At 41.4% G+C, this 16,715-nt stretch overlaps 1 protein-coding gene across 1 annotated transcript; it reads left to right on the top strand.

The window, feature by feature from the left end:
* The first annotated feature begins 11,876 nt into the window (after positions 1–11,876).
* Positions 11,877–14,790, top strand: LOC129774611 (uncharacterized). Its single transcript, XM_055778379.1, has 2 exons — positions 11,877–14,711; positions 14,785–14,790. Exons 1-2 carry the CDS (start codon positions 11,877–11,879, stop codon positions 14,788–14,790), a joined length of 2,841 nt encoding a protein of 946 aa, XP_055634354.1.
* The last annotated feature ends 1,925 nt before the right edge of the window (positions 14,791–16,715 follow it).

Below are 16,715 nucleotides of genomic sequence, written 5' to 3'. Positions count from 1 at the left end.
GTCGGAAACATTAAAACACGTGAAGATTTGATCCACAAGGTCAGATAACTTTATAAATCCCGATTGGGAAGTTGAACTTGACTGAAAAACAGGGACATTTGGGGTTTTTGATGTTCCCTCGAGTGCTGGGTCGTTCGAAGGTGAATCATTCCCACGGAAGCCAGGAGGAACCTGATTTTGCTTGTCCGCTGCACTCGTTTTTTTAGGCAAACTAACAGGGGGTATCACCGGAGGGAATTGTCCTTGAACTTTGGGAGTGGTCACATTTTTGCGCCGGGGATTCCCTAGAGAAATAAACGACGTGCCCCCGTTAGCTGTATCCGCTTCCATTTCGTCAACTGGCAACGTAGCGAAGACATTATGTGTATTGATTGGTTGTTGTTCTTGAGCCAGTGGAGAAGCGCCCTTTAAAATTTCTGCGAAAGTGCGTTTAGAGCGTTCCCTCAAAGAGCGCTTCTGTTTCTCCCAGCGAGTCTTGTATGTTTCACAAGCTGAGAGCACGTGTGGGGATCCCCCGCAATATGGACACTTATGCTCAGTCGCACTACAGGATTTCCCCCCATGTTGTTCTCCGCAAGTGGCACATCGTTCTTTATTGGCACAATAAGCAGCCGTGTGACCAACTGACTTGCACTTTAGACAAGTCATTGGCTTTGGAATAAAAAGTCGCACGGCTAACCTCAATTTATCTACCATCACGTAGTCAGGGAGTGCTGAACCAGCGAAGGTGACTCGAAACGAGTTGGACGGCGTAAATTTAGTTTCATTTCCTTCATGGGAGACTGTTCCGAGCTGGCGGCAACCCAAGATCTTAACAGTCGTCGAGGGCAGTTTTTTAAAACGGCCAGTACCTTCACTCGTAATGTATTCGCACGTCAAGCCCGTTTCGGTTATCACACCTTCAATTTCGACTATGTGAGAGGGAATGTAAACCCGATACTCAATTGTAAAATGCTGATCGACAACAATCTTGTTTGCGTCTTTTCGATCAGTCACGACAACTCACAATTTGTTTGGTCTAACCTTCGAGATTTCCGAAACGGAGGTATACCTTGCCAGATCTTTCGCGATCTGCATGACTCTCAACGTCTTCCCATTTGGCTTAGGCCTGAAGAAAACAACCCAGGGACCAGTTCCGGGCGCACCTTCTAGATAGACCTTTACACGGGGAGTGTGAATAACAGGGGGGAAGGCGAGGACGGGGAGTGAGAGGGATCGGGGACAGTAGGGTGTGAAGGCGAAGGTTGAGAAGGAGCGAGAAGAACAGAGGGAGAAGACGAGGTTGAAGATAGAGTGGGATCGTTAAGGGCAGATGGGAGATTTGCTAGTTTTTTGGAGGGAGGCTTGGTAGGGTTAGCTGACTCGTCCCCAGAAGAAGTATCTTCCGTATTTGGAACTTGTTTGAGTGACTTTTTTTATCAGTTAGGAGGGAACTAGAGTCAGAGACCTCCATATCCGAAGGTCCCCCACTCTCTGCCATTTTAAAATTTGCACTTATATTCTAAATATTTTTTTTAAACAATATTTCACAATAAAATAATTCACAAAAAAAAAAACTTTTAATTATTAAATATTTTCTCCCAGTATATTTAGCGAAATGAACTCTTCAGCGGCGAAAAAAAACAACAATCACGTGGTAACCGATAACGGAACATGGACGCGACTTTCCTTCGTCTTGTTACTTCGGGCAATCAGCGAAGAATATGTATCATAGATATATATATATATATATATATATATATATATATATATATATATATATATATATATATATATATATATATATATATATACATATATATATATATATATATAAAAGTTTTTTTTTTTTTTGTGAATTATTTTATTGTGAAATATTGTTTAAAAAAATATTTAGAATATATATATATATATATATATATATATATATATATATATATATATATATATCTATGATACATATTCTTCGCTGATTGCCCGAAGTAACCAGACGAAGGAAAGTCGCGTCCATGTTCCGTTATCGGTTACCACGTGATTGTTGTTTTTTTTCGCCGCTGAAGAGTTCATTTCGCTAAATATACTGGGAGAAAATATTTAATAATTAAAAGTTTTTTTTTGTGAATTATTTTATTGTGAAATATTGTTTAAAAAAAATATTTAGAATATAAGTGCAAATTTTAAAATGGCAGAGAGTGGGGGACCTTCGGATATGGAGGTCTCTGACTCTAGTTCCCTCCTAACTGATAAAAAAAAGTCACTCAAACAAGTTCCAAATACGGAAGATACTTCTTCTGGGGACGAGTCAGCTAACCCTACCAAGCCTCCCTCCAAAAAACTAGCAAATCTCCCATCTGCCCTTAACGATCCCACTCTATCTTCAACCTCGTCTTCTCCCTCTGTTCTTCTCGCTCCTTCTCAACCTTCGCCTTCACACCCTACTGTCCCCGATCCCTCTCACTCCCCGTCCTCGCCTTCCCCCCTGTTATTCACACTCCCCGTGTAAAGGTCTATCCAGAAGGTGCGCCCGGAACTGGTCCCTGGGTTGTTTTCTTCAGGCCTAAGCCAAATGGGAAGACGTTGAGAGTCATGCAGATCGCGAAAGATCTGGCAAGGTATACCTCCGTTTCGGAAATCTCGAAGGTTAGACCAAACAAATTGTGAGTTGTCGTGACTGATCGAAAAGACGCAAACAAGATTGTTGTCGATCAGCATTTTACAATTGAGTATCGGGTTTACATTCCCTCTCACATAGTCGAAATTGAAGGTGTGATAACCGAAACGGGCTTGACGTGCGAATACATTACGAGTGAAGGTACTGGCCGTTTTAAAAAACTGCCCTCGACGACTGTTAAGATCTTGGGTTGCCGCCAGCTCGGAACAGTCTCCCATGAAGGAAATGAAACTAAATTTACGCCGTCCAACTCGTTTCGAGTCACCTTCGCTGGTTCAGCACTCCCTGACTACGTGATGGTAGATAAATTGAGGTTAGCCGTGCGACTTTTTATTCCAAAGCCAATGACTTGTCTAAAGTGCAAGTCAGTTGGTCACACGGCTGCTTATTGTGCCAATAAAGAACGATGTGCCACTTGCGGAGAACAACATGAGGGGAAATCCTGTAGTGCGACTGAGCATAAGTGTCCATATTGCGGGGGATCCCCACACGTGCTCTCAGCTTGTGAAACATACAAGACTCGCTGGGAGAAACAGAAGCGCTCTTTGAGGGAACGCTCTAAACGCACTTTCGCAGAAATTTTAAAGGGCGCTTCTCCACTGGCTCAAGAACAACAACCAATCAATACACATAATGTCTTCGCTACGTTGCCAGTTGACGAAATGGAAGCGGATACAGCTAACGGGGGCACGCCGTTTATTTCTCTAGGGAATCCCCGGCGCAAAAATGTGACCACTCCCAAAGTTCAAGGACAATTCCCTCCGGTGATACCCCCTGTTAGTTTGCCTAAAAAAACGAGTGCAGCGGACAAGCAAAATCAGGTTCCTCCTGGCTTCCGTGGGAATGATTCACCTTCGAACGACCCATCACTCGAGGGAACATCAAAAACCCCAAATGTCCCTGTTTTTCAGTCAAGTTCAACTTCCCAATCGGGATTTATAAAGTTATCTGACCTTGTGGATCAAATCTTCACGTGTTTTAATGTTTCCGACTCCATCAGAACCATTGTCACCGCAATGCTTCCAGTATTAAAGACAATTTTGCAGCAATTGATGCAAACATGGCCCCTCCTTGCAATGATTATCTCTCTTGATGTCTAATTTAAATAGAAAGGTCGGAGATATCACTGTTTTACAGTGGAATTGTCGTAGTCTTATGCCTAAATTGGATACATTCAAATTTCTAATTTATAAACTCAATTCCAGAGATGGTTTGCCTCCATTGGAGGAGTATAACTTCATTTCTCGTTTGATCTATGACAGCGCGGTTCGCGCTCAAACGAAACCCATCCCAGGTTCCACTATTCGTCGAAGGCCTCCCAATCCATGGTGGGATAGCCAGTGTTCCAAGCTTTATGGAGATAAATCGAATGCATTTAAAGCTTTTCGGAAACGTGGAACCATTGAGAATTTTCAAACGTATTTGGACCTTGAAAATCAATTTAAAAACTTGATCAAAGGGAAAAAACGTGCTTATTGGCGAAATTTCGTGAGAGGTTTATCACGAGAAACGTCAATGAAAAAATTATGGAAAGTGGCTCGAAACATGAGAAATCGCTCTTCATCCAATGAAAGCGAGGAATATTCACATCGATGGATCTTTAATTTTGCACGAAAGGTTTGTCCTGATTCCGCTCCTGTGCAAAAAATTGTTCGAGATATACCATAAGATAGGTGCGATCTTGATTCCGAGTTTTCGATGGTAGAATTCTCTCTTGCTCTTCTTTCATGTAACAATTCTGCTCCAGGATCTGATAAAATAAAATTCAACTTGATAAAAAACCTCCCTGATGTAGCGAAACATCGCTTGTTGAATTTATTTAATCAGCTTCTGGAGCATAATGTTGTTCCGGATGATTGGAGACAAGTGCGAGTTATAGCAATACAAAAACCCGGAAAACCCGCGTCCGACTTCAATTCGTACCGCCCAATAGTAATGCTGTCTTGTATACGGAAATTGTTGGAGAAAATGATCTTGTTTCGCCTTGATCGATGGGTTGAAACGAATGGCCTACTCTCAGATACATAATATGGGTTCCGCAGGGGCAAGGGGACGAATGATTGTCTTGCATAGCTTTCTTCAGAAATTCAAATGGCTTACGCCGAAACAAAACAAATGGCTTCAGTATTCTTGGACATAAAGGGGGCCTTTGATTCTGTTTCAATAGAGGTTTTGTCAGACAAATTACACTCTCGGGGCCTGCCGCCTCTATTGAATAATATGTTATATAACTTGCTTTGTGAGAAACATTTGAACTTTTCTCACGGAGATTCGGCAGTAAGTCGGGTCTCTTACATGGGCCTCCCCCAGGGCTCATGTTTAAGCCCCCTTTTGTACAACTTCTATGTAAGCGACATCGACAATTGCCTTACACAAAATTGCAGCCTAAGACAACTTGCAGATGATGGAGTGGTGTCTGTCGTAGGATCAAACGAATCCGACCTGCAAGGACCCTTACAAGATACTTTGAACAATTTTTCAACCTGGGCCATTGGACTAGGGATCGAATTCTCCACGGAGAAAACAGAGATGGTGGTTTTTTCTAGGAAGCATAAACCAGCAAAACGAAAGCTTCAACTTTTGGGTAAACCGATCACTCATGCTATGTCATTCAAGTATCTTGGTGTCTGGTTCGACTCCAAATGTACTTGGGGGGACCCATATTAGGTATCTGAGCAAAAAATGTCAACAAAGAATAAACTTTCTCTGTACAATTACCGGCACCTGGTGGGGAGCCCACCCCGAAGATCTTATAATGTTGTATCGGACAACTATTTTCTCAGTGATAGAGTACAGCAGTTTCTGTTTTCAATCAGCTGCCAAAACACACCTCATTAAACTTGAGCGAATTCAGTATCTTTGTCTCCGTATCGCGTTGGGATGTATGCCCTCAACGCATACCATGAGTCTCGAGGTTTTGGCAGGCGTACTCCCACTAAAAGATCGCTTCAATTTATTATCTCTTCGGTTCCTCATCCGGTGTAAGGTTATGAACCCATTGGTGATCGGAAATTTTGAACAGCTGATCGAGCTAAATTTTCAATCTGGGTTCATGAGTCCATATCATGAATTCATCTCCATGCAGGTTGATCCTTCTTCGTATATTCCCAACCGTGTTTGTTTCCTTGACTACATCAATTCCTCTGTGCATTTTGATCTGTCCATGATGCAGGATATCCATGGAACATCAGATTATCTTCGATCGAGGATCGTTCCAATGATCATCGATGCAAAGTATGGGGATATCAATTGTGATAATATGTATTTTACTGATGGGTCCTCTATGAATGAGTCCACAGGATTTGGAGTGTTCAACGAATTTTTTAGCACCTCCCACAGTCTTCAGAATCCTTGCTCAGTGTATGTTGCTAAATTGGCAGCGATACACTGGGCGCTGGACAGCGTCGCCTCACGACCTGTTGAACACTATTACATTGTAACGGATAGTCTTAGCTCTGTCGAAGCTATCCGTTCAGTGAGGCCGGAAAAGCACTCGCCGTACTTCCTTGAGAGAATACGAGAAATTTTGAGTGCTTTATCCAGACGCTGTTATGTCATTACCTTTGTCTGGGTCCCTTCACATTGCTCAATTCCGGGTAATGAGAGGGCTGACTCATTAGCAAAGGTAGGTGCAATTGAAGGTACATGGTGGGATAGCCAGTGTTCCAAGCTTTATGGAGATAAATCGAATGCATTTAAAGCTTTTCGGAAACGTGGAACCATTGAGAATTTTCAAACGTATTTGGACCTTGAAAATCAATTTAAAAACATGATCAAAGGGGAAAAACGTGCTTATTGGCGAAATTTCGTGGGAGGTTTGTCACGAGAAACGTCAATGAAAAAATTATGGAAAGTGGCTCGAAACATGAGAAATCGCTCTTCATCCAATGAAAGCGAGGAATATTCACATCGATGGATCTTTAATTTTGCACGAAAGGTTTGTCCTGATTCCGCTCCTGTGCAAAAAATTGTTCGAGATATACCACAAGATAGGTGCGATCTTGATTCCGAGTTTTCGATGGTAGAATTCTCTCTTGCTCTTCTTTCATGTAACAATTCTGCTCCAGGATCTGATAAAATAAAATTCAACTTGATAAAAAACCTCCCTGATGTAGCGAAACATCGCTTGTTGAATTTATTTAATCAGCTTCTGGAGCATAATGTTGTTCCGGGTGATTGGAGACAAGTGCGAGTTATAGCAATACAAAAACCCGGAAAACCCGCGTCCGACTTCAATTCGTACCGCCCAATAGCAATGCTGTCTTGTATACGGAAATTGTTGGAGATAATGATCTTGTTTCGCCTTGATCGATGGGTTGAAACGAATGGCCTACTCTCAGATACACAATATGGGTTCCGCAGGGGCAAGGGGTCGAATGATTGTCTTGCGTTGCTTTCTTCAGAAATTCAAATGGCTTACGCCGAAAAAAAACAAATGGCTTCAGTATTCTTGGACATAAAGGGGGCCTTTGATTCTGTTTCAATAGAGGTTTTGTCAGATAAATGACACTCTCGGGGCCTGCCGCCTCTATTGAATAATATGTTATATAACTTTCTTTGTGAGAAACATTTGAACTTTTCTCACGGAGATTCGGCAGTAAGTCGGGTCTCTTACATGGGCCTCCCCCAGGGCTCATGTTTAAGCCCCCTTTTGTACAACTTCTATGTAAGCGACATCGACAATTGCCTTACACAAAATTGCAGCCTAAGACAACTTGCAGATGATGGAGTGGTGTCTGTCGTAGGATCAAACGAATCCGACCTGCAAGGACCCTTACAAGATACTTTGAACAATTTTTCAACCTGGGCCATTGGACTAGGGATCGAATTCTCCACGGAGAAAACAGAGATGGTGGTTTTTTCTAGGAAGCATAAACCAGCAAAACGAAAGCTTCAACTTTTGGGTAAACCGATCACTCATGCTATGTCATTCAAGTATCTTGGTGTCTGGTTCGACTCCAAATGTACTTGGGGGGGCCCATATTAGGTATCTGAGCAAAAAATGTCAACAAAGAATAAACTTTCTCTGTACAATTACCGGCACCTGGTGGGGAGCCCACCCCGAAGATCTTATAATGTTGTATCGGACAACTATTTTCTCAGTGATAGAGTACAGCAGTTTCTGTTTTCAATCAGCTGCCAAAACACACCTCATTAAACTTGAGCGAATTCAGTATCTTTGTCTCCGTATCGCGTTGGGATGTATGCCCTCAACGCATACCATGAGTCTCGAGGTTTTGGCAGGCGTACTCCCACTAAAAGATCGCTTCAATTTATTATCTCTTCGGTTCCTCATCCGGTGTAAGGTTATGAACCCATTGGTGATCGGAAATTTTGAACAGCTGATCGAGCTAAATTTTCAATCTGGGTTCATGAGTCCATATCATGAATTCATCTCCATGCAGGTTGATCCTTCTTCGTATATTCCCAACCGTGTTTGTTTCCTTGACTACATCAATTCCTCTGTGCATTTTGATCTGTCCATGATGCAGGATATCCATGGAACATCAGATTATCTTCGATCGAGGATCGTTCCAATGATCATCGATGCAAAGTATGGGGATATCAATTGTGATAATATGTATTTTACTGATGGGTCCTCTATGAATGAGTCCACAGGATTTGGAGTGTTCAACGAATTTTTTAGCACCTCCCACAGTCTTCAGAATCCTTGCTCAGTGTATGTTGCTAAATTGGCAGCGATACACTGGGCGCTGGACAGCGTCGCCTCACGACCTGTTGAACACTATTACATTGTAACGGATAGTCTTAGCTCTGTCGAAGCTATCCGTTCAGTGAGGCCGGAAAAGCACTCGCCGTACTTCCTTGAGAGAATACGAGAAATTTTGAGTGCTTTATCCAGACGCTGTTATGTCATTACCTTTGTCTGGGTCCCTTCACATTGCTCAATTCCGGGTAATGAGAGGGCTGACTCATTAGCAAAGGTAGGTGCAATTGAAGGTACATGGTGGGATAGCCAGTGTTCCAAGCTTTATGGAGATAAATCGAATGCATTTAAAGCTTTTCGGAAACGTGGAACCATTGAGAATTTTCAAACGTATTTGGACCTTGAAAATCAATTTAAAAACATGATCAAAGGGGAAAAACGTGCTTATTGGCGAAATTTCGTGGGAGGTTTGTCACGAGAAACGTCAATGAAAAAATTATGGAAAGTGGCTCGAAACATGAGAAATCGCTCTTCATCCAATGAAAGCGAGGAATATTCACATCGATGGATCTTTAATTTTGCACGAAAGGTTTGTCCTGATTCCGCTCCTGTGCAAAAAATTGTTCGAGATATACCACAAGATAGGTGCGATCTTGATTCCGAGTTTTCGATGGTAGAATTCTCTCTTGCTCTTCTTTCATGTAACAATTCTGCTCCAGGATCTGATAAAATAAAATTCAACTTGATAAAAAACCTCCCTGATGTAGCGAAACATCGCTTGTTGAATTTATTTAATCAGCTTCTGGAGCATAATGTTGTTCCGGGTGATTGGAGACAAGTGCGAGTTATAGCAATACAAAAACCCGGAAAACCCGCGTCCGACTTCAATTCGTACCGCCCAATAGCAATGCTGTCTTGTATACGGAAATTGTTGGAGATAATGATCTTGTTTCGCCTTGATCGATGGGTTGAAACGAATGGCCTACTCTCAGATACACAATATGGGTTCCGCAGGGGCAAGGGGTCGAATGATTGTCTTGCGTTGCTTTCTTCAGAAATTCAAATGGCTTACGCCGAAAAAAAACAAATGGCTTCAGTATTCTTGGACATAAAGGGGGCCTTTGATTCTGTTTCAATAGAGGTTTTGTCAGATAAATGACACTCTCGGGGCCTGCCGCCTCTATTGAATAATATGTTATATAACTTTCTTTGTGAGAAACATTTGAACTTTTCTCACGGAGATTCGGCAGTAAGTCGGGTCTCTTACATGGGCCTCCCCCAGGGCTCATGTTTAAGCCCCCTTTTGTACAACTTCTATGTAAGCGACATCGACAATTGCCTTACACAAAATTGCAGCCTAAGACAACTTGCAGATGATGGAGTGGTGTCTGTCGTAGGATCAAACGAATCCGACCTGCAAGGACCCTTACAAGATACTTTGAACAATTTTTCAACCTGGGCCATTGGGCTAGGGATCGAATTCTCCACGGAGAAAACAGAGATGGTGTTTTTTTCTAGGAAGCATAAACCAGCAAAACCAAAGCTTCAACTTTTGGGTAAACCGATCACTCATGCTATGTCATTCAAGTATCTTGGTGTCTGGTTCGACTCCAAATGTACTTGGGGCCCATATTAGGTATCTGAGCAAAAAATGTCAACAAAAAATAAACTTTCTCCGTACAATTACCGGCACCTGGTGGGGAGCCCACCCCGAAGATCTTATAATGTTGTATCGGACAACTATTCTCTCAGTGATAGAGTGCGGCAGTTTCTGTTTTCAATCAGCTGCCAAAACACCTCATTAAACTCGAGCGAATGCAGTATCTTTGCCTCCGTATCGCGTTGGGATGTATGCCCTCAACGCATACCATGAGCCTCGAGGTTTTGGCAGGCGTACTCCCACTAAAAGATCGCTTCAATTTATTATCTCTTCGGTTCCTCATCCGGTGTAAGGTTATGAACCCATTGGTGATCGGAAATTTTGAACAGCTGATCGAGCTAAATTTTCAATCTGGGTTCATGAGTCCATATCATGAATTCATCTCCATGCAGGTTGATCCTTCTTCGTATATTCCCAATCGTGTTTGTTGACGTAGGACTACGTCTAACCGGAAGATATAGGGGGTGAAATGGAAATCTAGGCACTGAACAAGTAGGAAAAAATGCAAGATTTGGAACGCTTATAACTCGAGCATTTCTCAATAGATAGCAAAGGTTTTTGCATCAATTGATAGGAAATATATCTACGCATCTGTAAGAAATCGAAAGAATTTAGCAATTTAATTTCAATATCGTAAACGATCGAAAGAAGGACAGAAGAAAAACACTATACGATAAGAGCGAACCGTGTGTAAGATCCTAAAATAACAATCCTATCGGGAGCGGGTGCAATAAAACCTGGTGCAATAAAACCTAGTAGAAAGGAAAGGAACCGAAAACAATCGCACACATTTCTTATCGCGTTAGGCTCCGTTGCTCTTAGAATGCAGTTATGGATATCGTATGTTTTGAAATACAGATAGCGATAGGTAAAGGACTTGTATGAAAAGAAGCAAGGACGTTTATAGTCTTCTCTTTCTTTCGCACGTTAGACTTAAATTTAGGGTAGATTTAGGATAAACTAAAATTGTATAAAAACCCAAGGTTCTCTGAATAAAGTAAGTAGTCTTTGGAATCGTGTCTTACGATTAAGTAGTCCGAAACCACCTCCATTGAATCGACTGACGAGAGTTCTTCAGATTCAAGTCTTCCAACGTTCGCAGCAATAGTTGTATAATTTGCGCTCGGAGTTCGTGAAGATCTTGTACTCGTTGATCCTCCCGCTTAGTTGATGTTCGATATTTTGATCAGCTCCCGTTCGTTGCTCGTTCCGTACGGAATTAGTGCGAAGGCAGTCAGTTCAATTTATTGAAAGGAATAAGTCTGATTAGCTTCCGTTCGTGGCTCGTTCCGTAGGGAATTAGTGCGAAGGCAGACAATTCAGTTTATTCCAGGAATAGGTTATTTCTCGTGACGCTTTTCTTCTACTTCAACTTTGTAAATTGCCAATCCAGACTCAGAAAGGTTGATTCCTTCGCTCAACCGAGTTTGCGTATTGGGCAACTTTTACATTTGGTGGCTCCAGAGAGGAGGAGCCTTTCATTACCAACGAACTCATAAGTGCGTGCTCATCGCCATAAGAATGAGCAAAGGGCCAGTTGGATAGAGAACCCAACAGGATTAAAAGCTTAATAGAAGCTTATGCGCGTGCTCAACGCCATAAGAGTGAGCAAGTTGGATAAACAAATCCAACAGGACTAAAAGTTTAAAAGGCCTTGTGAAAGTGCAAATCACCTTGAAGTGAATAAGTTGGATAAAGAATTCCAACAGGACTAAAAGTTTAAAAAGCTTTCTGAAAGTGTGCTAACCTGAAAGCGAGAAAATAAATCTCTCAAGCTTAAGAAAGCTTAAAAAGGCTCAACGCCTTGAAAAGTGAGCAAAGTGTAATTACAAACAACTGGAAACGGATCCTGAGAATTATACATTATTTCAACGGCTGAGTATCTTGAAAGCAACACCATGATACGTTTCGTGGAAAATCAAAACGGAAATTGCCGTTTGTGCTCGGAACCAGACCATAAACAGGATATGGTTGAATGCGACGATTGTGACCGATGGTTCCACATCGGTTGTGTTAACTTAACGGTCGCGCCGACAGCGGAAGAAAAATGGATCTGCCCGAAATGCGTGCAGATCCAACAAAGATTAGCATCATTGGAAATATCTGCTCGGAAGAAAGATGAGCAGATAAAACAACAACTGGATGCAATGGACAAATTAATGGCGACTATGAAAGGCCAATGCTCAACGTCATCCTCGGGCCAAGTAACAAATCAGCCCACGGATCGATCATTTACCCAAACAGTGAGTATGTCTAGTGACTGGACTATATATTTAAAGAGGCAATCATTGACGACCCTACCCAGATTTTCTGGCGCATCAAAGGATTGGCCAAAATTTAAGAAAACATTCCATGATACAACGGCAGAGGGAGGTTTCTCAAATTTAGAGAACCTCAACCGCCTGGAACAAGTTCTGAAAGGGGACGCGTATAAAACCGTCCAACAATTGATGATTAACTCAGAGAATGTTCCGAAAATAATCGAAAAGCTGGAAGAATGCTTTGGAAGGAAGGATCTTGTATATAAAGAACTTCTGAACGACCTGAGACGTATCAAAAAGGACAGCCGAACCGTAGTTCCGGATATATCAGACGCACTAGATAACATGGTGGTGAATATGGAGGCGCTGGGCCAAAAGGAATATCTACGTGATCATCGTTTAATAGAGGAAATCATAGAGAAGCTGCCATACACGATACAAGTGAAATGGGTTGAAGTGATCCAAAGCAACACTTCGATCCCAACACTCAACGATTTGAATAAGTGGTTATTGCCACATTCAAGAATAGCCCGTATGATGCAAAAGTCTAATAACAGTGTGTCGACTACGGAAAGGAAACCTCGAGTTAATGTTCATCAAACTATGAAATGTGCACTTTGTTCAGCCAGTCATAGGCTATTCCAATGTAAGAATTTCAAACAAATGAAAACATTGGAACGTAGAGAGTTTTTGGCTAAAAAAGGAATTTGTTTCAAGTGCCTAAACTCCAATGACCACATTATGAGAAATTGTAGCATGAAAGGAATATGTGGAATCGATGGGTGCAACAAGGAGCACAATCGCTTACTTCATCAAAGATCGGAGTATAAAAGAAATCAGGATACGGCTGCTGACGTACGACGAGGTCCCGAAGAAACCACGAATATTCATCGACAACGCAAGGAACACCTTTACTATCAAATAGTTCCTATAACAGTCCAAAACGGCGAAAGAATGATAGACACCTACGCCTTCCTGGACACAGGATCATCAGTAACACTATTGGACGAGAGAATGGCTAACATGTTAGAGTTGGAAGGAAAAGTTGACCCGCTTACATTAAAATGGACACAGGATTGTTTAAAATCCTGCTCAAGCAAGAGGGTAAAATTCTGGATAAAGGGCATAGGAAAACCAGTGATGGCCCGGACTATGCATGATCTAAATCTTCCTATCCAAACAGTTGACATGGAACAAATTGCCAAGAATTATCCCTACTTGAAGGACATTCCGCTTCAAGATTATAAGGAAGCTCAGCCTACATTGTTAATTGGATTGGACAACAGCGAATTACTGAGTGCCATCAAAACGGTAAAAGGAAATGGTCCTATGGCAGTAAAAACGCGACTCGGATGGGTGATATACGGAAAGGAGTATAACATAAACCGTCAAGATTATACAATGGTCATCCAGGAAGAACAGGAGATGAGCAAAATGATGCAGCGATACTTCTCAATCGACGATTTTGGAGTGAAATTAGTGGAAAAACTTCCAAGATCACCAGAGGAAGAAAGAGCACAACAGATTCTCGACAACACCATCAAGCTAAAAGACAACCGTTACGAGGTCGGTCTGCTATGGAAAACCAAAGATGTACAATTTCCGGACAGCTATCATACAGCCTTACGGAGATTGGTGATTATGGAGAATAAATTGAAACAAGATGAAAAATTGAAGGATTGGGCTATCAATACCTTCGCTGATTATGTGAAAAAGGGATATGCTAGAAAACTAGCACATTCAGAGCTAATTAACGCGGTTCCGAGAACATACTATCTCCCGCATTTTATAGTTCACAACCAGAATAAAATACCTCCAAAACCAAGATTGGTATTTGATGCAGCTTCAAAAATAAATGGCGTATCGTTTAACTCTAATCTTTTGTCTGGACCTGATGCTACTACATCACTCGTTGGAGTATTGCTGCGATTCAGAGAGGGACGTATTGCAGTTTGTGGAGATATTCAAGAGATGTTCCACCAAGTCAAAATAAAACCGGAGGATCAGCATGCTCAACGATTTTTATGGCGAGATTGTGAAAACAATCGAGAACCTGATGTATACATTATGGAGGTAATGATTTTTGGATCGACATGTTCACCATCATGCGCGCAAGCAGTGAAAAATAAAAACGCTGCAGCATTTATGGAATCGAAACCGAAAGCAGCCCTGGCAATTGAAAAACAACACTATGTGGATGACTATCTGGATAGTTTTACAAACATTCGAGAGGCAACCGCTATTACCAAAGACGTCATCGATATACACCAACATGGCGGATTCTTCATTCGAAACTTTATATCGAACAGTAAGGAATTACTGAGCAATTTATCCAGCGATCGGATCCAATCTACCGACATTAAGGTAATAGAGGATAAGGATTCATGTGCTGAAAAAGTTCTTGGTGTCTATTGGAACACGAAACTGGATTTGATCGGGTATCGATTATCGTTGAAGAAGCTGAGCAATGAAGTAAGACAAACGCTACGATTACCCACGAAAAGAGAGGTGTTAGCATTTGTTATGAGTTTGTATGATCCATTAGGATTGATATCAAATTATACGATAATGGGAAAGATTTTGCTTCAAGAGCTGCACAAAGACGAGTTAGACTGGGATGATGAAGTACCCAAACATTTGAGCAAACAGTGGCAAAATTGGCTTGCGAAAATTCAACAAGCCTCTAACGTAAAAATACCCAGGTGTATAATACCGGATGGAGCAGGAAAATTGGAGCTACATACATTCGTAGATGCATCTGAACGAGCATACGCTGCAGTTATATACTTACGTTGTATTGCAAACGGCTCGGTTTATATACGATTATTGGCAGCAAAGGCAAAAGTCGGACCTATTCATCAGTTGTCTATTCCAAAAATGGAACTACAAGCAGCCTTACTAGGAACCAGATTGACAAATACCATTCAGAACGAGCAACGAATTAAAATAGATAGTATTACCTACTGGACAGACTCGGAAAATGTTTTGTCATGGTTACAACCGAAGAATAGAAGATATAAAATATTCGTCACTCATCGAGTTGCTGAGGTTTTAGATACAACCAATATACAGCAATGGCGTTATATACCGTCTGAATTAAATCCCGCCGACGAAGCTACAAAAGATTTCAAAGGGCAATCTATATGGACAAAAGGACCTCAATTCCTTAAGAAGCCAGTGATCGAATATCCTAACAGGAAGATTAAGGAGTCAACGGAAGAGTTGAGACAAGTAGTGGGATTGCACCAAACAAGTTCTATATTCATCGGAATCAAACGATACTCCAGTTGGAATGTGTTGATACACCATGTATGTGTTGTGAAAAAATATGTTGATTGGCTGCAATACAAGAAAAACCAACGATTGAATATACAATCTAATTTTAATCGCAATATAACATATGAGGATCGAAAAATTGCAGAAAGAGTTGTGTTTCGTAAAATACAAATGACACATTTCGCTAAGGAAATTCATGACATTGAATTAAACGGTTATGTTGATATTAGAAATAAACAGTTATCAGCGGTTACTCCAATACTAGATGAATATAACGTAATGAGAGTTGGAGGTCGTCTCGAAAATGCAACTAAATTGCAAATGAATACAATACATCCTGTGATTTTACCTGCTGAAGACCATGGAACACGTTTGATCGTTGCTGAATATCATCAAAAATACTTTCATCGTTCGGATAACGTAGTACTTGGAGCATTACAATTACGGTATTATATACCACACATGCGTACAGTTCTCAACAAAATAAAAACGGACTGCTCTAAATGCATTATAATGAAAGCTAAACCTTTGCCACCTCAAATGGCACCATTACCGGCAGCTAGAGTAGATTTGTATGCTCATCCATTCACGAATACTGGAGTGGACTACTTCGGTCCTTTTGAAGTATTGGTAAGACGATCAATAGAGAAAAGATGGGGCGTGCTCTTTACATGCATGACTACGAGAGCCGTGCATATTGAAATGGCTGAGAAGTTAGATACAGATCACTTCCTAATGTGTTTTAAAAACTTTCAAAACCGCCGTGGAAAGATCAAACATGTATACAGCGATAATGGCACAAATTTTGTTGGAGCTGAAAAACAACTAAACAAACTAATCCACGAAATCGACGAAAGGATGTCGAAATCTGAAGCTGTAAAACTGAAGATAGAATGGACCTTTAACCCACCAGCATCACCGCACTTTGGAGGAGTTTGGGAGCGACTCATCAGAACTATTAAAGACAATTTATATTATATGATAGGTTGTAGTCGGACACCTTATCCTGAAACGTTACGAGCAGCTCTAATACAAGTAGAGTTTATCTTAAACTGTCGCCCACTAACACACATACCGTGCAATAATGATGTGGAAGAGGCTCTAACACCGTTCCATTTCCTAATTGGACGGGCAGGTGAATACGTTCCACCTCAAAATTTGGACAGCAACAACCTCACTCGAGTTCAATGGGAACTAGTG

The sequence above is a fragment of the Toxorhynchites rutilus genome, chromosome 3 (assembly GCF_029784135.1).
Source record: "Toxorhynchites rutilus septentrionalis strain SRP chromosome 3, ASM2978413v1, whole genome shotgun sequence".
Lineage (NCBI taxonomy): Eukaryota > Metazoa > Arthropoda > Insecta > Diptera > Culicidae > Toxorhynchites > Toxorhynchites rutilus.
Note: the sequence above shows the minus strand (reverse complement) of the source record. Positions and strands in the feature narration are given on the sequence as shown.

Coding starts and splice junctions, on each gene's coding strand:
- LOC129774611 (XM_055778379.1), top strand. CDS start 11,877: ATGATACGTTTCGTGGAAAATCAAAACGGAAATTGCCGTTTGTGCTCG.